The sequence below is a fragment of the Gavia stellata genome, chromosome 1 (assembly GCF_030936135.1).
Source record: "Gavia stellata isolate bGavSte3 chromosome 1, bGavSte3.hap2, whole genome shotgun sequence".
NCBI lineage: Eukaryota > Metazoa > Chordata > Aves > Gaviiformes > Gaviidae > Gavia > Gavia stellata.
The window spans coordinates 60327003-60348967 of NC_082594.1; the positions used below are offsets into that span (position 1 = coordinate 60327003).

At 37.5% G+C, this 21965-nt stretch overlaps 1 protein-coding gene across 2 annotated transcripts in view; it reads right to left on the reverse strand.

The window, feature by feature from the left end:
* Nucleotides 1-21965, reverse strand: part of NALCN (sodium leak channel, non-selective) — a 242430-nt gene that overhangs the window by 93753 nt on the left and 126712 nt on the right. For both annotated transcript variants that reach the window (XM_059825606.1, XM_059818762.1), the window contains 4 exons: nt 19202-19369; nt 13755-13946; nt 6537-6674; nt 2574-2648 (listed from right to left, as the gene is read on the reverse strand). In XM_059825606.1, the coding sequence (XP_059681589.1) occupies nt 2574-2648; nt 6537-6674; nt 13755-13946; nt 19202-19369 (573 nt within the window). The remainder of the gene's footprint in view (nt 1-2573; nt 2649-6536; nt 6675-13754; nt 13947-19201; nt 19370-21965) is intronic.

Here is a 21965-nt window from a genome sequence, read left to right on the forward strand (position 1 = left end):
GATTAAAACCTAACAATTACCTCACAATCCTCCTTCTTCTTACAGTCCATTTTTTTAGTGGAGAATTCAAAATACCATTGAATTAAAAACACTTTCTGCTTTATCTTCTGAGATAAGTCAACCAATATTTCAGTATAATAGTGCACAGTCACTATCAGCACTGAACCTGTGATACCATCACATTTACCCCACAGGAAACCTTTTCTGTTCTAGACACTTAATCAGTTGTTCAATCATTCCAGTAAGTCCGTATGATTCAGATCCAAGAATCAACCTCTTACCTCCTTTCACCTTAGGCATTTTTACAACATGCAACACTTCATATAATATTAATTTGTTTGGTTAAAATACCAGAGGGGAATACATTCAATAGTATTGAGTAATAGTCTTTGAAGAGACGCTACTGTTTAAAGCAACATTTCAAAAGCATAAATACAAGTGAACCAGCGTCAGCCACCTTGGACACCTTTATAAGTCATAATGGTGTATAATGCATATACCGTTACGCTCGTCAGCCAAACTGGTATGTCTAATGGCAAAGTTCTGTCTTCTGGTTAAATACCCACTTGGGTCATGGAAACAGACTATCAGTGTCATCCTGGTGCCACACTGCATGGTAGCTAGGAGGTCTGGTAACTCAGGCAGCTGTTTTACTCTGGCCCAGCACCACACTCATCTAGTTATGCTGCTGCCAGTCTCAAAGCTGTAAAGTTGAGGGACTTTTGTTTTTAAATTCTATTTATGTCTTTTACTTGAGTGTGCTCTACTGCTATTATGGAGACAGGATTCCTACCAGGCTAACAGGATTTCAGGCTGACACACTGGCAAGCATTGCGAGTGGTGGCCTCTCATCATTGCTTTTTGTTCACCCGTTTCCAGAGTGGGCTGCTAAAACACAGAATCATGCTGCTGCCTTTTCATAAGCAAAGATGTAGACTTAAAGTGGTTTATGAATTGAAGATGCTAGGTTTCACAGAAAAGCCACAGGATTTCAAATCTTAAGCTCACTTCAGAAAGTTGATTTGTGCTTCTAACTCACACAGACATTATGAAAATTTTCCTGTAAGATTATCAGTATGATATGACATTGCTTACCATACATCTGAGCCATTTTCCAGATCATTTTACCTCTTGAGACTAGTAAGGAGAAAAATGAATAAACTTGATGTGGTCTGCTCACTTTGCATACTCAAGACTGTCTGGCCATCCCAAAATCATCCATTTCACTTATGTGAGCTGATTAACTGAAATCCAGTATTTCTATTTCTTTGTGGCAGAAAATACCTGCCCTTTTAACTTATTTAAAGTTTGCAGTACATACTGATATTTAACACTGCAAGAACACAAGCAATATTGATTTCTATATTGAATTCTATAAAGAAGAATTTAAAGTAACTATATACTATTCTCATTTGTCAGTGCCTTGAAGCAACAGAAGATTGGGAAGCAATATTAGTTTGACACTTTCCACATATTCAATAAGCATAAATGAAACATACAATCTCTAAACACACAAATGAGAAGTTTGTAGAAAATGAGCACAACGAATATAAACAAAATAAATTAATAAACACATCACTTTAGTTTTAAAATTAAAAGAAAAATAATCTAGAAGGAAAAACAAGGGAGTGGTTACTTTGCACATTAGTTTCAATGTAACAGTTCAATGTAAAATAACTACACTGTCTAAACTATTTTTCAAGAATTGAAGGAACATAATTCTACAACAGTTGCTGATGCACCTGAAAGATGAACAAAACCAGCAAATGATGGGTGAAAGAAGGCTATAAGCCAAATATTACAAAAGACGTTCCCACATATTAAGCTCTCAATTTGCTATTTTGTGCATGAAATAGACAAATGTTGATGGTTTTTGCTTCTCTTTGCACAGATGAAAGCACAGCTATATATTTATGTAAAAGCTACAGGTACCTTCCTCTCTAGCGGTTTGTGCACAAGATCAGAATGACCAACATGAACTCTCTAGTTACATTTGTTTTATGTGATTGCAATTTGGGTTTTCAAGCATGACAGAATGGCTTCTTGGTAATCTTGGTCCCCAAATCTGGAGAATCAAGCAAGCAAGTTAAGTTTGCCAAGTGTCTTTAGCACTCACCTAATACATTCAACCTAGTCCTCTCTACTGCTTCCTGTCTGTGGACCCTTGCCAGTACTCTCCCTAGCAATGGTTCTACAGTGTGCTCATATAGTATTATATAGAATCATAGAATGGTTTGGGTAGGAAGGGACCTTTAAAGATCATCTAGTCCAACCCCCCTGCAATGGGCAGGGACATCTATCCCTAGATTATAAGCAAAAAAATGACCTAGCTGTGATTTTAAAATTATTTCAATTACATGACTATCTAAATTGACTTTTAAATTGAACATTTAAACCAATTTCTAAATCTCTTTTAAAATCACTTAATTTCTACCTCACATTCTGTGATAGTCTACTATCTAACAAAATACTGCTAGTCCCTTCAACATCTACTGTTTTGTTCATTTTCATGAAGACATTTCACATCTTTTACCATAAAACTTCTTCCAAGCACAATAAAAACATGTTCTTACTTGTTTAAGTTTCTTCAGATCTTCATCAAGTTCCAGGTTGTCCAGAATAACAGCAACAAACAAGCTGAGTAGAATCTACAAAACAATCGCAAATTATTTGTTAAAGCTTGTCTTATTTTTCTTAAGAAGTACTATGAAATGACATGGAAAAATGAGGGTCCTACTGATGTAAATGGGAGTCTTGCCTTTGACATCTGTTGAACTAATATCACCTGCTACTATACGTCTGCTAGCCATTTTGCAAGTAGTAAATTGTTTTTAGCTTATCACACAATTATTACATGAATTTAAAAATTTTGAATTCTAGGTTTTTTGACCAATGCATTACGTATGTTTAAAAATATACCCATCAAAACGTATTTCAAAGGAAAAGAAAATTAAATTCATCAGAAATAATGAAAAAAAAAGAAACACAAAGCAGAATCCTAAAACAGCTGGTAAAGCTAAGGTGCTTTTCAATTAAGGTGTGAATTTTTAGCATGGAGACCACCTAACACTAATTTACTTTATGGACTTGCTTAATACTCAGAGTGCCTCTGTGCAAAGTAGCTAACTCCACTTTGAAAGAAAAGTAAGCTGCCTCATTATTTGCATGCATTGGGAGCCACAGTATAGGAAACTCATGCACTTTCATATACTATACATTAAATATTGTGTAGATACGCCCCTAGGAGGAAGAATCCCGGGGGAAACAAGTGTCTATCAGATTATTATATTTTTCTTGTGTAGATATACTGACCAGAGGCCAAAGAAGCTGAAAATGCGACTGATACAGCTGATAAGGAGACAGAACTTGGAGAGCAAGGATGTAGGCAATAGAGAGTACCACCGTTCAGCATGTATCCTCAGACAACTTACATCTTAAGGCAGTAAATTTGTATATACGTAGCTTTACAGCTGTCAGCAACTGCCAAGGTTTTAGTCTCCGAGGTTCAAGGCAAATATCCTCAAACATACCGAGCTTCTACAGGCAAGCACCAATTTCCTAGAGATATCAGAAGGAACCTAAGCTCTTTTAAAGAGTTACAGGCCTAAAATATTTCTGTGGTCTTGGACCGCTGAGTGACAACCAGAGCAGACATATCTGTCCACCACTGTTGTAAATGAAGTTTAAGTTTACCTGTCATTCAATCACACTGGAAAATTATTCCCCACCTATATGGTAGATGAAATTTAAGTAGCTTAGTATATCAGACAAGGGGTTTGGAACTCGTTTATTCCAGTGCAGATATCTGCATCTGAGCTGGGTGTCTGGACCTTGTTCCAAAGCAGGATTCCCTTTCCCTTCATGAACTATAAACGTACAGAAGACAAGGGAAGGATTCCCACCCATAAATTTATAAAATGTCAGTGTTCAGAAAAAGAAATGTTCTTTTAATAGGAAACTGGCTTAAGCAATATGTAGAATTTCCTGCAGCTGTTAGAAAAGACGTATTATATACGCCACATACTTAAACAGTACCTCATTCAGTTTTCAAAGATCTGACTACTACAAACAGTGGAAGTTAAAATGGCCTTCAGAATGGCAAAGCAAGACAGAATTCTGATAAAATAAATAATCCTTGGCACAAACTACTTCGATCCCTAATTGCTGATGAACAGTTTTTCTATCATTCTGTCAGGATTTTACAGTATGGTGTTTTTCTTCTTCAGATACTTTATACAGTCTATGATACTTCGGTACCTGCAGCTCAGAGCATACTAGTTAAAGAAGTAGAGTTCCACACTAAAAAGAAGTATAGTACTCATTAAATATATCACCACTTACAGCCTTGCTGCTTCATGCGCAGATATGTATCAAGGCATGAAGACTTTCGTTAACTCCCTTTTTCATGTTTTTTCAACAAGAACCAAAGACGATATACCACAACAGAAAAGTTAAATGCAAACTTGTTATTTGTTTAACTTCCTCTGCTACCTTCTCAACTAATAACAGTCCTTGCTTCCAACAGAGGTTTGTTTTTTGAGCTTCAACTTTTCTTTGCCTTCTAATGTGAAACCTATTCATTTCTTTCCAAGGCTCTACAGTCTGCTTTGCCAAATGCCTGCAATTATCACTTCCCAATTCTAATCCTCCCCCCTCTTCTGGCTCATGAAAGTATTTTCTTCATTTGACTTCAATCTTGTTATTCACTGATGGTTGTTTATTCTTAGAACCCTTCTTTTTGGTTTTAGCAGCAGCCTAATGGTTTTCGTGCTCTTTTACCAATTCCACATTATTTTCTTTCTTTAAGCTTCTTTTTCCTCCAGACAACTCTGTCCTACGTAGCTTTTCTCTTCCACGATCTGAAGATCTTAGAACAGAAACTAACAACTTTGTAAGGCCAGGTAATACTGCAAAGTTGTCTTGGCAGAGTTTCTTCATCCATGTAAAATTTGCATAGGTGAATGAGAAGAAACGTGTACACTTATGAAGCAACACAAGGACCGTGTACTTAAATGCAAATTCCCTGTAAAAGGACTGAGGATGGTGTACGGAAAAGTGACTTTGCTCCTAGCAAAATAACTGCTTTGAGTAAACAAATGGAGAAGTCCCAGATGACTCTTTCAAAACATGCAACATAAAGCAGAATACTAAAACTGCTCTTACAGCTAAGTTCCTTCTCAATTGAGGTGTGAATTTTTAGCACAGAGGCCACCTAACACTAATTTACTTTATGGACTTGCTTAATGCACATCTAAGAGATAAAAATGGATTCCAGTTCAGACAATGTTCTTGGCAAAGAACCAGAAAAACAGCAATAAGATTCTCTAACCAGTAACTGCTTTCAAATCCATGACCAAACCCCACTTCCCTTTTGCTTCCTATCCCCACTTCCCAAGGAGTTTTAAAGATCGCTTCAGCATGAAAAGTTGCTTTTCCAGACCTCAAGGACTCCTCTGATCCTTGCAAGCAAATTACATGTCCTATATATCTGCTGATACATACATTTGCTTGGCTTATACTTTAATTTGTCTAAGCAGCTCTAAAAGAATCAAATGCCCTTCACTGCCATTTATAAAGTGGTCAATATTTCAACCCATGTGAAGGAACCTGATGCATCCACAATTACACTCTGATCATTCAGCCTTTAGAAGTGAAACAGGACAGGTAACAAAATAAAAAAAAGTAGATGGAAACTGACGGAGATTGTACAAATACAGTTAGTACCTCATAAAAGTAGACAGCTGAGCAAAGAAAGAAAACGTTAATGAAGAAAGTGAAAATATGAATAAGGGCATCAAAAACTGCAATGAACACAAAATACAAAATGAGCAAAAGTAGGAGTGAATTAAGGGTGGCTAACATGATTATTCCCCTTATTGTGGTATTTTCTCTGTGTTGGTATTCAAAATACAGTACCAAGTCCTTATTTTTATAGGATATTCAAAAAGCTATTTCCCTTACCAGTTTCTCTATACAAAATTGTAATCATCCCATTTGAAATAATTATAGATATGCATTTAGATATAATACCCATTGCCATTCATGTGCAGGAACTGCTTTGTTAATTCTCATCCTTTTATTGCTTGATATACCATATCATATATTTTCCATGCACTGATTTTGCATTAGACAACAGGAAAGCAGTGATTTCTAGTTAAGAAATTCTGAGGCTTTACACTTCTCGCTTTAATTACTGTTGCAAAGAGAATGCAGTGGAAGTTGAGACAATTTCTACATGATAAATAAAAGCACTTGCCTCACTCTGCAATCATCAGAACTGTGAAGGTACAAGACAGTTAACAATTATATTATTAGTCTAGCAGTGTGACTTGGATCTTATGAAGAACAACACCTCACACTAAAACAAAGGCTCACTACCTTATGCCACATGGCTGAAGGGTAAATTCTACCTAATGCTAAAGCCCTCTATGCTGAAAATGAGCATTATGATTAGCTGAGAAAAATAAGTAATACAAGAGCTATGAGAATAATTCAAACCAAAGAAAAGCACAGCACATTTGCAAGTCAAAACTTACCAGAGTAGCAAAAAGATGATATAGTATAAAATAAATGGCAACTACTGGTGCCCACATATGTCCTACAGCATTCAGTGTCTGATCCATGACATCCACCCATCCTTCCTGTGTGAGAATCTGAAACATTGACATGAACGCCTGCAAGACATAGAATTACATACATATTAACAATTCACGAATTATATTAATATGGTTTTATAGACACATTCCTCAAGTTGCTTTAGCAGAGCAGAACACCTGTTTTGGTTTGTTTTTTAGATCTTGATAAACAAATGTATTTCAATTTGTAAAGTCAGGTGAAATGCTATTCCAGAGCTAAAGGAGAAATAAATAGCTTAACATTTGACAGAACTGTAATCTGCAACTTGTAAGCATAGTCCTAGCTCCATTAGCCCATATGAAGCACTTTTTGGTTTCCTCCAGGGCTGACAAAATAGGAGAAATATCCTGAGCATCAGAGATCATTGTTTTGAATGTTATACTGTATTGTAATTTTGTGATTATGCTTATTCTTCAGTGTTACCTCTCTATAAATATGCCTATAATAAAGTGTTATAATTAAATGTGACCATACATTTATGGTATCTTAACAGAAGAAGCATTCTAGGCATTCTGCAGAAGAGACTAACCAATAAAAGGCAAGGTCACAGTTCTTCCACCCGTTCGGTCAGTCAGATTCTTTCTCTGTACATTTTGTAAATGGCATTCTTTGTGGAACTGTTCTTGTACCGTTTTCAAATCCCTTCGGACCAGGAGTGCATGTTAAAAATAGAGGGAATAATGGAAATATTTCAACCAACCGTCTTTGGTGACAGAAATATATGAATCCAGATAAGCCCTAGAACCCAGATGTATTAGACCTTTGAAAACCCAACTTCAGCCTACGGCACAGACCAGAATCTAACTCAACATGACCAGCGTGTGAGCATGACATGTACATCATACACAGACACTGAGGACTGTGCTCTGCCTCAGCCACAGAAGTTTGACTATGGTATCAAAGTGAAGTGTTGATCTTGATAGTCCTAAATATCTCAGTGAGGGCAAACTGTTGCACAAGTTTCTTTTGCTTTTGCCTGACATCAAAAGTACTGTCTTTCCAGACAGCAAGGATCGAAGCTGATATCTTACTGAAGTTTAATACATAACAAAAAAGTGTCAGAAACTGAAGACATTAACAATGCAGCTTCTGGATAATAGGATTCCTCGAATTCAAAATATTGACACAGTGATAAAGATATATTTGTCTATCCTCAGTGTGCCTGACACCCCCAGCAAGAGCAGATTAACACAATAATGCATTCTGCACAAAGAGAAGAGGACTCTTCTTGTCACACCCATGAGAAAACAGTACCTAGAGACTCCTTCACATCAACCTACCCTAAGCGCAAATGCATGCTGGAAAAGCTGAAAACATGTAGATATATTAATTTCTGTGCTTGAAAAACAGTAAAATGCATTCTAATTTATTTTTTAAGCTGCTAGCAAAACTAATCGTGGGGGGGGGACTTCAAGATTATATTACTAATATTAACTACAGGCAAGTACTTCGCTTGGGCTCCCTATCAAGTTTGCAGAGTTTTTCAAAAAAACCCAAGGTCTTCTCTAAGCAGTTTCTCCCAATGCAAACAGGACCCTTAAGGTAACACCCACACCCTTAAAGGATTCCACTCCAGGCTGTGATTTCTACCCTGCAGTGCAGGCCCATTTACTCTAGAGAAGACTGTCCATGTGCATGCATATAACACATCATTGATATTTGGTGACATGAAGCTGGTTCCATCTATCTTAAGTAACGATAAGGATGTGGCATAGCTTGAGACACTCGTGTTTATGTATTGTGAAATCAAGGGTATATGCTACATGCTTAAAATTTGAAAGGAGGGCCTGCAAGTGCAAAGATTGCTGGGGTGTTGTAGGAGGGCTGAGTAAGGCAGGGACAACCTAATCTGGTGCGTCTTGTTATGCAAGGCACTGCGAAAAAGGCACTGCCTTTTTGGAGCACCCAGTTGGAGAGAACTATTCCCCTGCCATGCCCAGGGATTGCCTTGGAGAGAGTTCGCTGGAAACAGGAAGAAAGTTAACAACTAAGCAGTATCAGTATCAGGAGGCCAGTGCTTGAACTCAGTGTCTGGCTCTCTTTCACTGACCGCTGATAAGGATCCTAGGACTAAAGCTTTTTCTCCTCTGTCCATTATAACTAGTACGTATTCTAAAGTACAAAAATTGGATCATGTTGCCTCTAGATCATGTTCAGAGGAAGAACTGTGCACTTTTACTCTGTTAGGGGGGTCCCAATCATTTAGGTGCTAAGGGCTTTGTAAAAAATTTGCCTGCTGGCTCTCACAAAAAGCCCCACACCAGAATCCAGCTCTATTTTTTATTGCTTCTATATACTGTGGCACTCTGAAGCAGACCAAAGCATAAACACACTGTTAGGCTAAGACCAAGCAGTTTGAGAGCTATTTTTACAGATGCTTTTCAGAATTAAATCACACCAATCAAATTTTCAAAGATGATTAAGCCTGCAAGTCCAAATCACTCACAAGAAATGAAGCTAAGGTGTACATAGAACAAACCAAGGCATCCAAATCAGCAATCGCACACATTGGGAGATGAAGTTAAACTTACGACTTTAATTTCTACATCAGCAGCATCTTGACCAAATGTAATGTCCCAGCCTTTCTTGTGAACACACATATTCCACAGAGAACAAAGGCTAGCGTAAACTAGAAGCAGCAGAGAAAACTGCTTGCAACGACTTTTCTGTAAATCCTTTATGTCAGCTAAAATCTTTGCTGTGTCAAGTGTTAGGAGAGCCCAAATATGGGGGCTGGAATTTGCAATGCCCTCCACTTACATGTTCCTGCCAGTAACCTTGGCCTTAACTAGCATGCTGCTGACCTGTGGCCAGATCCTCTCCCAGAGCTGACCCTTTTGAATTAGTGGCCTCTCACAACCACACATGCAGACTCCTTACACTGCCCAAAATTACAGACTCTTACTAGTGATTCCTTTCCTTATAAAAAATAATTGTAAGGGTCCTTGCAAAAAAACCCCAACAAGTGTTACGTAGCTCTGCAAAATACCTCAAGTCTCTCCCTATGCAAAACCTGCAGAGAAGGAAACATTTGAGATCTTTATCTCAGGAGAGGCCTTCTGTAGCCAGAGATGCATACATGAAACAAGCAGGAAATTCAGCCTCCTTTATAGCTGCCAGTGGTGTTCGAGCGTGAAGAAGACAACCACCCCATCAGCGCCCAGCACCGCTTCTCAGCTTCCCACTACCGGCTTTAAAAACACCTGAGGGACTGGATAATTGAACCAGTGCAGTATCCTTTCTTCTGAACCACACTAAATTACTATAGTTTATTGTTTTTTAAAAATACATATTTTAATTAATTCTTCAAGGTATAAAGACACCTCCAATACTATGTTGTGGACCCCTCATTAATAGAAGCAGTAGATTAATCTGGAAAAGACATTCTTTTAACATCATAAAAATCTAATCTTTCACCTACAACGGCTGTCCATAAAGCATATAGTTATATAAAATGGCCTTTCAATATAATTTAAACATTTTATTATAACATTAATGTCCAGTATATGACAAAACGTTAGTTTTAAGAAAATATGGCACTGCGCAATGAGTATGTGCCGCACACCCAGCAATCTCCTTCGGAGCCAGTTATTTTTAGGTGAAAGGTATACTTCCCACTGTTTATTTTAAAATTAATTTGAAATGCAACTAGCTGACAGAATCAACATCTGTGAAGATGAGACTTAGAGATTTATGCAAATGGTGATTTTCTGAATTAATTCGTGTTATAGAAAAGACTGTCAATTTCTTTGAGTATTTATGCCCTATTACTTCATTAGCTGTTTTGATGATGGAAGTCAAACTACCTTTTCATTTATAGTGGAAGATCGGCAAAGGTTCGGTGGAACATACGAGCTGGGTGCCAGTTCTGGTATCTTGTCCAACTATTACAGGGGTGATACCACACAAATTACTACTTACAGTTATAATGTACTTGACTTGTAACTGCTGCTTGTCTGTAAAATATTGTGGGCCAAATCCCAATGGCCCATGGAAGCAGTCCTACAATCAGTGGGATTACTTCTGCAAATTACACAAACAGGATTTAGGCCAGTGCTGTGAAATGCTTGCAATCTGTTCTACCTGTGTAAACTTAGCTTTTTCTCCTAACATAGCCATGAGTGCTCAGTAACACCCTGAGAGAAGAGTATCTGTCCAAATGTGGCAGGGGCAGTGAGATTGTAACTGCATCAGAGAATTAAGACTACATTGTTCAACTTTTCAATGGATGATGCTCAGGTTGAACTAACATTTCACAGCTTGAGCTTCCTCCAAGCTCAAGGCTAGAAGCAAAGTCCTGGTTTTGCTGAAGACTAGGGGATTTTTGTTGCTGAGACCAGTTGGGCCTGGCTTTCATCTTGTGTTGACCCATTTAAAAGAAAAGCATCATTCCCAGCTTTGTAACTTGAGACACCAAGTAGTCAGCACGTGGCCCCAGATCCCAAGAGAAGCCAGGGCATGGAAGTCAGAGACACTAACAATGTGTTTTGCTTTCCATACAGTGATTTTTAAAATTTCTTAGTGGCCATCTTACACTGACGCCTTTGAACAGACTTCCCTGCCATTCCTTCTTTGAGGGGCCCAGCCACCCCCTGTCCTTCTCATGGCTCACTATGTGCAGCCCAAGAAGATGTGCAAAAATAGAGATGGCGGATCGGTTAAAAACAGTATAGCAAACATCTATCTTTATATACTTAGCATTAGAGAGAAAGCCGTTCCATTTGGGAAGCTGCAATGGCCAAAAGAAGGGTGAAATTTGTAGCCATGGCAACACTGATCTTGTGTCTATTGACTGTTGTCAGGAAACCATGTGAAAACATGCAATTTAGAGGCATTAGCGAAAGGAGGAGGTCTACTTGTTCCAAAACCCATACTGTGCCTTCTTATAAAGCACTTGCATTTTCAAAATGATTTCAGGTTTTGTCTGTTTGAGTGTAGAAGGCACTTTAATGTACAAACTCAAAATCTAGCCTCCAGTGTCACCATTTTTGTTAGTGTGCTTGTCCTCTCTGTATTTATAATGGAAAAAGTCCACAGCAACAGTACTGGCCATTTTAGGTTCGCTGTTCTTTGGGGGTAAGCCCCTAAAAATTTATTGTAGCAAATTCTGCTGGTGCAGACCTCACACCATCTCCTACATTATATAGTAATACAAGTATTTATTCAGTCACATCTTGAAAATAGTGCATTCCAGGCAAACCCCAAATCACATATTTTATAATTGTCTTATTGTAAACTGATTCAGTGGTCTTTATTCAAAGCAGACAACATCACTGGGAATCCCCCAATCCCCCCTCCTTCTGAGGGAAACCGTCACTCACAATTTTTGAGTACAAAATTTTCACTGACTCTATTACCCTATTAAGAGATATTTCATTAGAAAACTACAAAAAGAAACCACATACTATATACTTCTGAACCATTCATAACAAGGTGAATATGTATACGAATAAACAATAACTAAAAATAAGGAGAGACTCTTGCTTCTGGCTGTCATATAAAAAGTATTAAAATATTTAAATTCAGTATTGCAGGAACACTCCTTTATTATTGGTAACAGGTCTTCTGTTTTTCCAAAACTTAAGTCAGAAAATAGAAAACAAGTTTGGATATTTTCTGTTTGTAAAAAACAAACAGAAAAAAAAATATCTACTGTTTGTAAAAAACAAACAGTAGATATTTTCTCACTCTTCAAACATGCATTTTAGTACATACACCTATCTGTTAAAATTCAGTATGATAGTTCTTATGGGGCCTAAATGGCCTTAGAGTGAAATGTTCAAAATAATTTAAAACTTTGCTAACATCTTGATATATTGTGGCAACATTTTCCTGTAAGAGGATCTTTCTCAGATACTTATACCATTTTAACTACTTAAAATGTACATGTGGTTGTAAATCTGTCTTATTTTAATTGAACTACAGTAATTCTTTCAGGCGTGTCATTGCCATTTTGCATGAATAATAAAAATAATTCTAAACCCAAATTCCACGATGATTTCAAACTTGCAGTTGGAAGTTTTTTTCAGAAGTTTTACATGGGAGTTGGGCATACAATATGTTGGTACTATCACTCAATTTAGAGACAGAGGCCTGACTTCATTAGGAAACCTTAAGTATTATTATATTCTTTTTGCTTTCTTCAGCATTTTAAAAATGAATTATTCTGAATTCTTAATGATCCTACTGGCTGCCTTTCTAAGCACGTTTTCCAAAATAGAAAGCATGGTGTTACATTATTCCCTGTGGGTAGGTATTTTTTGTCTTACATTTGATGGCTAGCTTCCCATACATCAAGTCCGGGTTGATAATTACAAATTGTTGCCTAGCCATTTTGTTTGCTAAATGCATGACCCTTGAGGCTGTCTTATTCATTGTTATTTAATTGTTCCAACCAATGCACTTTCACTAAAATAGATACATTGGATAACCAAGCTGGAATGACAGAAACAAATAAATTGTGACTGGAACCAATCCACGTACACTCAGCCTAATCTATTATTAAAGAAATGGCAGTATTTTCATTCAGAACAGTGTGCTTCAATAAATACATTAGCTCCAATTTCCACTGATTTTCAGTGTTCTGTTCTAAATTAATGCAATGCCCATAAATATCCATTATTTGTACCCAAAAGGCAAACACTTATTTTGTCAATGCAGACAGGTTTTATAACCCTGTGCAAAACAAGCATTCCTGTACAAATCAAGAACAATCACTTTCATATGAAGATATAAATGATGTGTAGGCATGTTTTATATACATTTTGTGGCTAATATTCATGATTGTGCACATGAATCCTCTTTCTGTAGTATGCAAGACTGACATTAAGCCATATGCTTTGTTGTGTCATCTTCAGGGTGCATACATAAAATTTCTCTATGATGTTCCCTCAACGGCAGGAATAGAACACCTAACCCAAAGAAAGACAAACTTCACTACTGAAGGACTACAGGAAGACTGTAACACACAGAAAATACAATTCTTTTATCTATGCATATGGAGATAAACTGCTCCATGGTTCTTGGGAAAAAAAATTGCTAATATAATAACAAATATGATACACCAATGATAAGAAAATAATAACAAGCAATAAGTAATTGATGCTTTTTATACTTGCCCGTGGAAAGGTTGTAAATCTATCCAGTTCTTCCACAAAGCAAAACATCTGTAAACTGATAGCTGACATTACGATTAAAAGGCTGGCAGTAAATACCACCAAACTCCCAAGTTTTTTTCCTGGTCCAAATATCTTATACACAAAATCCTCCAAAGCAGGAGAAATCTTGATCAGCCGAACTACTCTAAGAACCTGCAAAGAAAGAGAAAACAGAACTGTATTAGTTATTTGATTATTACATTAATGAACAACTTTTCACAGGATCAGAGACTGCAAGGCCAAAAAGGGACTTGGAGCCTTGTAGTCCAGTAAATATCAGGTTGCCACCGCTTGTAACAGACCGCAAGTGGTCTGTTAGGTTAAGAACACAAGCTCTGGAACCTGTCAGGCTTTGTCTGTGCTTATCTTGGCCTGACTGGAGATCTGTTTTAGCTAGTATCAGCAGTTACCTAATGACCAGGTAACTGTTAACCTACTTGTCTTTCGCTTAGCTTTTTACGGTGGTGTGGTGTAATGCTTTGTGGGAAGGCAGGATGCGGGCCCCTGGGGTGGTCCTGTGCAGCTGATGGATCAGAGCTTGTTCTGAGAGAGACAAAGACGGGCTTGTAGAAAATTACAAACGAAGCAATAAATAAGGGCTATGTGGCAAGGACTGGGCGTCCTTGAGAAATGAGGATGTAGATAACAAGAAGTTATGATCAAAGTAGAAGGGAGTTATACAGCTGCTCAAACTGCAAGTAGAAGAACATAAACAAAAGTAACTTTTAGGCTCAAACTGCAAGTAGAAGAACATAAACAAAAGTAACTTTTAGGCTCAGCCAATTAGGATCTGACAAGTAGGCGCGTATTAGGTCTAACTGTATAAATATGTGTTGCTTGAATAATAAAGACGAACTATGCTTTATCACTCATATTGAGTCGGACGCATCTGTTCCTTCAGCCGCGAGCCGCCGGTTAACTCTTGGCTTCGGGAAACTCCCGACAATGCTTATTGTTACATATCTCTTTTTTTCTAACATACGGTAATAACAAGCTATAATTTTGCATGGAATGAACTATCTGTGACCTTTTAATAAAATGCAGCATTGAGGTGTACAGGCATGGGATGACAGCAGAAGTCTTGAGAGTACAGGCACGGGAGGATACTCAAGGTCCCCAAGGGTATAATCAACTCGCCAATCACCAACAGTCATCACAGAAATGCAACTGCGTAAAGCTGTTTTTGGGGTAACAAAGGGAACAAAGACATAGGCAAAACACACCACAGATGATAGTAAATCTGAATGTAATGTGGAATTACAGACCAATGAAGGTTTATAGTGTGTTACCAAACATAAGAATGGCTTCAGGCAGAGGTCAAAATATATCAGTCTAGATTTAGCAACTGAGAATCTCTTGCAGTGCTAGGTAAATTGCTCCAGTTTGATTATTATCACAGTTAAAAATTCATACTTATTCTAAATGGACAGTGTCCTGAACAGTCTTTGAAGAAAGCTCTGCTTTGAGCAGCAGGCTACATGAGATGACTTTGAGAGGCCACTTCCAACCTAGATTTTTCTATGATTTGTTTTTTGTTACACCAGATTACATATTCACATAAAGAACTGCCAACTTTTCTTCCACAAGTCATCTTTCCATTTTAGTGACCCAAGACAAAATTGCTTGACATTGTGTACCGTATAACCTAAGAAGCTTGGTAATGAACATATTTTGCTATTTCATACTATATACAACAAGGGAAACTTTGGGTGGCATTTCTCAGTATTAGAGGAAACAGCATTGTGTGCCACTGACATATTTGACACCTCTCGTTATTAGCAGTGGTGGCAGAACTGTGATCGTGCGTGGAACTCCTGACCCATTCACTGCTGACTCTACCTTGGAAAAGCTGCTGACAGCTCTGATCCTCCTATTTCTGCTGCTCACCGTGGCACAGTGACATAACACCAGTATCAACAAGAGGCAGTGGCAGCCACAGCAGTTGCTGGAGACAACAGACAGGAGCATATGAGGCAAAAGAGATTCTGCAGTTCTTACGAAGAAAAGGAGCCTCTAGCCCAAGGTATTGCCTGTATTTCCACAAGAATCATATTGAAACTGAAAGGTAGGAATTACAGTGCAATTATAGGCTGACCTGATGCGCAAGTCAAATACAATTACTGCGCTGCTTTTGGAGAGAAAATAAGTTTGACAGGAGGATATGGTAGTTGTTTACAGAAGGACTTCACTGTACCTTGTAGCTTGCTAATAATGTACATCTTTGCATTTTGCATGAAATTCATCTCCCTAGCTATCCATCAGGTATGCAGAATATGCTAGTCATCTAGGCTCTACTGTCAAAGGAGGGAGCGAAAGTCAACTCAAGAAAGCAACTTATTCCAAACACACACCAGACCCCTTGTGTGTGATGGGACGAGCCTTCACTGTCTTCAATAGTTAAAAAGGGTCCTAGATACAGAGGTTACACTAGACAGCTTAAGTTTCACAACATTAGAACAAGGTGAGATAGGGTCCTTTCTTTCACATTGGTACCATGATCACAGAATTACAGAGAATCAACAATCTAAGTACATGAAACTGGTTACCGAGACAGTGACAGACAGTGAGATGAGTGAGATTTCTAAGTACTATTAACATATAAACATGGTGCCTTACAAGATCTCCTCACAGTGTAGCATTCACTACGCTGGTCCCATTAATACTAGTTTCGACACTGACCCCAGTGGGGTGAAGATTTCATGCTAGTCGGTATTCTGAGTTGTGTTTTAGATAAACTGTATTATCTGCTTTACTTTTTTCCCCCTTCCTTTGGGGAACTTTAATTGACCTTTAAGCAACACACTAATCTTATTGATACTATTTGTTTTTTTTCATTTATTTTCATTAGGTGACAAATTACATCTAGCAAAAGTACACTCTAATGAACATTTATGCATTCTATGTAATTGGATTGCAAATGTTATTAAATTTAAGAGCTGTAGAAGGTGCGCTATTTGGATTAAATATAAAAATATGTTAAAACCCAAATCAAAATGAAAAATACAAAAGAGAAACCACACAGCTTTGATACAAAGAATGGCTGCATCTCCTAAAAGGGATGATATTTATTCAGAAAATGCCTCAGCAATATTTTCCCCAAGCTTAAATACAACACCATCTCTTTAGTCCAGTATAGGTCAAATTCTGTTTAAATCTCTCCCTTTTATGCTGGTTCACTACAGTTTTCTGCAATAATATGCAAATTTGGTCATTTCTCCACAGATTTTGTGTTCTATAGATTATAGCCATGGAATGGTGCTTTGCTGTAGTCTTTCACAGAGGGCTTTGCAAAGTGTTTTGAACGAATGTACAGCAAATGCAGGAAAGATAGGTGGGAGGGTGAACAGTAGCCAATGTGGTGAAGAGCAAAGGATGTGTTGGCAAAAGGTAATGATAAAGATCAATGAATAATGCAGACTGAAATATATGCTAAAGAAGACCAGATAAGGCCAGTAAGTGATATTTCTGCTCGCTATCCTGGAATGTGTCAAATAAGACTTCTATTTTCAGTAATCTGTTTTGTTGGCTGACAAGGAACACGTTTAACCTGTCATCATTAATACCTAAAGGCCTGGAAATCTGCCTAACATCAAGACGTATTCATGTGTAAAAGACTTTTTGACCTTGGTTGATTTGAAAATGTGTTATCTAGCTTGCCCAGAAGCTTAATTGCGGGGGAATACAGTGTGTACCTCCCTTACACACTGACATCAAAGGCAAAGTATTTTCCAACCTTACTGTCACTTGCCTCTGAGGGGATTTGGACTGCAAAATAAAATCCAAATCTTTCAGTGCAGCAGGTGTTTCTGCTTGTAAAATGTATGTCTCTCATATATTTTGGAAAAAAAAAATCACATCCTGGTATTTTCTGTCATAAAATCTAGCACTTTTTAAAAAAAACCCACCACCACCCCCGCCCCACTAAATTAATTAAATCCACTAAAAAGAAAAGACTTATTATTTTATTATCAACATCTGGCTACATTGTAATTATACTTTCAATCCTATGAGTTAGTGATGATATTACCCATTTAGTCCAACATGTTCATAATTTATACTTAAAATTCCTAGAAAGAAATCATCAGATGTAAATGGACTCTGCCCTAATAAATATGGACCTACTATTAATTAAGTTGATAACTGTTATAACTGAGAGCTCCCAGCTAGGTTTCCTGTGTGTTTTTGACATGAGTGCAATGGCGTACTCCTGATAGATCATCCTTTCTCGCAGGTTAGAAATACGCCACATTGTTTACCAACATTTTACATATTTGGACAACAAAATCAAAGCTATAACCATCTAAAAGCCTTCAAATGATACCAGATGAAAGCAAAATAGAATTTATCATCCTGAAAGCTTTCTTGAGAAGGTTTGTAGAACCATTTACAAAAAATACAGGATGGCATTTACAGAAGTCTGAAAGGGCCATCATATTTCAAACCACATTTGGGGACACTTTTCCCCTCGTATTGTACTCACTTAATTACAGTATGTGTCACTATAGGTAATCACATTTATTGACAGGACTCTGTCTGACAATTTATTATTTGCCTTTATTGATTATTAATTATTCACTATGCCAATCCATTGTTGAATAATGGACAGATATGAATCACTTAATATCTTTTTTTTAGAAAATCCCTTTCTTTAGCACTATAGAATATAGCACATTATAATGAATCTCAGCGCTTTCTCCCACAACTGGAGCAACACTAAACACTTCAAGGAGGATGAATGGGGAACTGGCTGGACTGGCTGACAGAGGAAGAATCAAAAGTCCGAATTAATCAGTCTTTCTTTGTCTCTCCTTCCTGCTCTTCCCCAAAGTGAAAATGTAGAAAGAGTCTCAATAAACACACTTTCTCTCTAGATAAGGAATGGTTGGAGAGCTATACAAACAAACACTGTGATGATTCTGGAGAAATTATCTCAGAAGACCCACACTAACTGGAGCAGAGACTCTTAGGCATGTGACTGTCACAGAGATGAAGATTTGGAGAAGCAACAGCAAGTGTACTGAGGCCTCGGGCACAGCAGTCAGGAAAGCAGTGGTGGACACTACAGGAAGGTGATGCTGTAAACAGCTGTATGCAAGGTCAAGGCTGAATGAAAGACAGTGAACAAACTAATCCAGAACCTACTGAACAGTGTAGCTCAGATAAGAAATGGGAGTTACTGAAAACAGAAAGGACTTCTCCGCAAAGTTAGAAAGTATCCTATTTCTGTAAATCCACCCAAAAAACATAGTTAAGAACAGACTTATTTGATATTTTAAAGATATTCTCAAAATGTGTCAATACTGTGAGAATATCTGTAGTCTGAGAATGGAAGTAAAGGAGAGTGAATTGTTGATGGGTAATGTTTTTAATTGGTATATATGGTAAAATGTAAAAGTAGCAGATCATACCTGAAAATATGTAAACTGAGAGTGATAGAGGTCTGGATAAATATGAAGAGTGGTTCCAATTACAAGCAGCAACTCAAACTTGTGAAGAGATGAGCTGATGTATCCTGTGAAACCCAAACACCAGATCTTCAGGAGAGCTTCTAAATCAAACAGAACTGTAAAAGCAACCTAGACGAATATATAAAATAAGAAAGACGTGTTCAAAACACTGAGTTAAATCAAGAAGTTTCTATGTCATGATGTCTATCAAGGTTTTGTATGGCAAAAATAAAGATCTCCATAATATTTAACAAAAACACTCATAGTCTAAACAGAATAAACAATAAATAATAGATTTCCCCATATTGGCTCATATTCTTCCCTAAAATGTACACTTTATGAAATTTTCTGAAGTTTCAACACAGAAAATTAGACATGTAGATTCCACAATTTGGAAGGCAGGAAATAATAAATCCATCCAGTTGACTTTTCACTTTGTGTATACAGATGAAAAGGAAAAAAACTGATGAAATTTTTTTTCAAAATGTGAAGTAACACATATGAACTGCATGAAGAATTTTAAAAGATCTAAGGAACAAAGCAAAACTTAAAGACCTCTTGTTTGAAAATTGCTACTTCAATTTTCTAAAACATCCATAGTATGACAGCTGAAACAGGTAAAAAAGGGGTGACGTGGCTTAAGCATTAAAACAAATTAACATAAAGAGGAAATTCAAACTCTGTCCAGAATGGGTAAATTTTCACAATTTTAAAAATAGATGGTGTTAAAGAAGTTGAGCAAAGAGAGTAAGTTGGGAAGTTACAGGGGAAGAAATCTACCTGTAGGCATTGGATGATGGTGGGATTCTTCCAGAGGCCTCTCCTGAAATATTTACACACTAAAATGCATGATGTTCAGCTTGAAAAAAGGGAGACAATTTTGCATAGGTTTACATCTTCAAAATTTATTTTCTCCTTCTTCTCTCACTACCAAAAATCCTTCTGGCTAGACACACTTCTTCCTGACCAGTCTTCTTAATTTATCACTGTATATACTCTGAGATACTCTCCCCCTCACTTCCCAGCAGCCAGGAAACCTAGTGGAAAAGATGTTTTTCCTTGACTCAGCAGTTTTCTTCTCTGACCCTTTACACACTTTGGGGCTTAAAAGAGACGCTGAAATAACATTAGGTGGCATCTATATACAACTAATACTGTCAAAGTGTTGTGCAAACATTAACAAAATACAGGTCAAACCTCCTTTAAGCAAAAACATTATTAGTCTTCTAAGATGGGGAGATTAATTGACTGTGGGCCACAAGGTTTACTGGACTTGGCAGGGGATAACAAAGTTAGAGAATAAGTCTTTAATTCTGAATCTGACAGTGACAATCTCGGGGATGCTGCCTTAAGTTCTTGCATTATTTAAAATTTAAACTCTCCAGTCCATCAAAAATACATCTATCAACACGAAAGCGGGGTTTTGTGTGATAGCTAAAGAAAATTTCACATATTTTGTGTGTACAGGACTGTCACAGGCAGGAGTGGAGATGGAAATTAAACACTGATGTTTATGTCCTATGTTTATTCTCCTAGTCCACACAGCATTTAATGAGCAGTGCTATCAGCTATGTTATATGGCTTCCTCAAGGCATGCAAAATGGTTATCAGGCTTCAGATGTTCTCTGAATGATTAAGTCAAGGTGAAATGCTTCAGAGCACTCAAAAAATTTGTTTACATTAGGAAAGAAATACTACTAAGAAAAATTTGCGTGATTTCAGACATATAAGGATCCATGTACACAGTGTAGGGACACTTTCAGGCTCATATTCTTGAATGTACCTGGGCTGTTTTTCAGCCCTTGTTCTGGTAGCTGAAAGAGCTCAAGGAGAACAATGAGCCAAGTTTGAAGAAACTACCTCTTTACATGAAAATCTCTACCTGAAACACAAGGAAAATGTTGTATCAAAAATTTTAAAATGAAAGCTCACTTTTAAAGGAAAAAACATCTAACTGAGTCCTGAAAGAATAAGGGGGGCAAATTAGGAAAAATGGAACAGCGGGTATAAAGCAGCTAGAATTCAGCTTCAGAGCAGGTGGAATAACAACGACATTTAAATACACACACACACACACACATACTTCAGAGCACACAGACTTCCTATTAGGACAAGACTAACAAACATGATGTTAACTGTACTTTAATTTATTCTGAAAATGTGTGGGTGGGATCATTTGCATTTTACATGCTTGTCAAACGAATTCAAGCCATTAGTACTTAAAAATGTATCAAATGGTTTGCATAACATCTGATTACATTTATACACCTGTCTTCCTGCTGACAGAGCTGGTATTTTTTTCCTTCCTTGTAATTAATTACAGGAGAAGATTCAAAATATCTGACTAGAACTTTTTGTTAGGTGTGAAATGTAATACAATTTTATAGACCTTTTTTAAACTGAAATCACTCCTTTCATTGCTGCACAGACAGGGGAAAGGCAGATTCACATCAGAAGCCAGAGCAGACCCACACAGAAAAAGCTGGTGTAACACATGAGCAGCCACCCTCCGCCAGGTTGCCAAATTTGCTTTGGGGAGGCCAAAGAGGAGCTACCAGGAATGGGCTGCTTCTCTGAGGGCTACCTCCCATTCAGCCACCTGTAAGTTTTATGGCATTAATGCCGCCTTCAGCAACATTAATTTTTACCAGTAGCCCCTTAACATTTTTTTGCAGAGGCAGAGCTCAATATCAGCTAACACCCAACAGTGACAGACCCAGTTAGT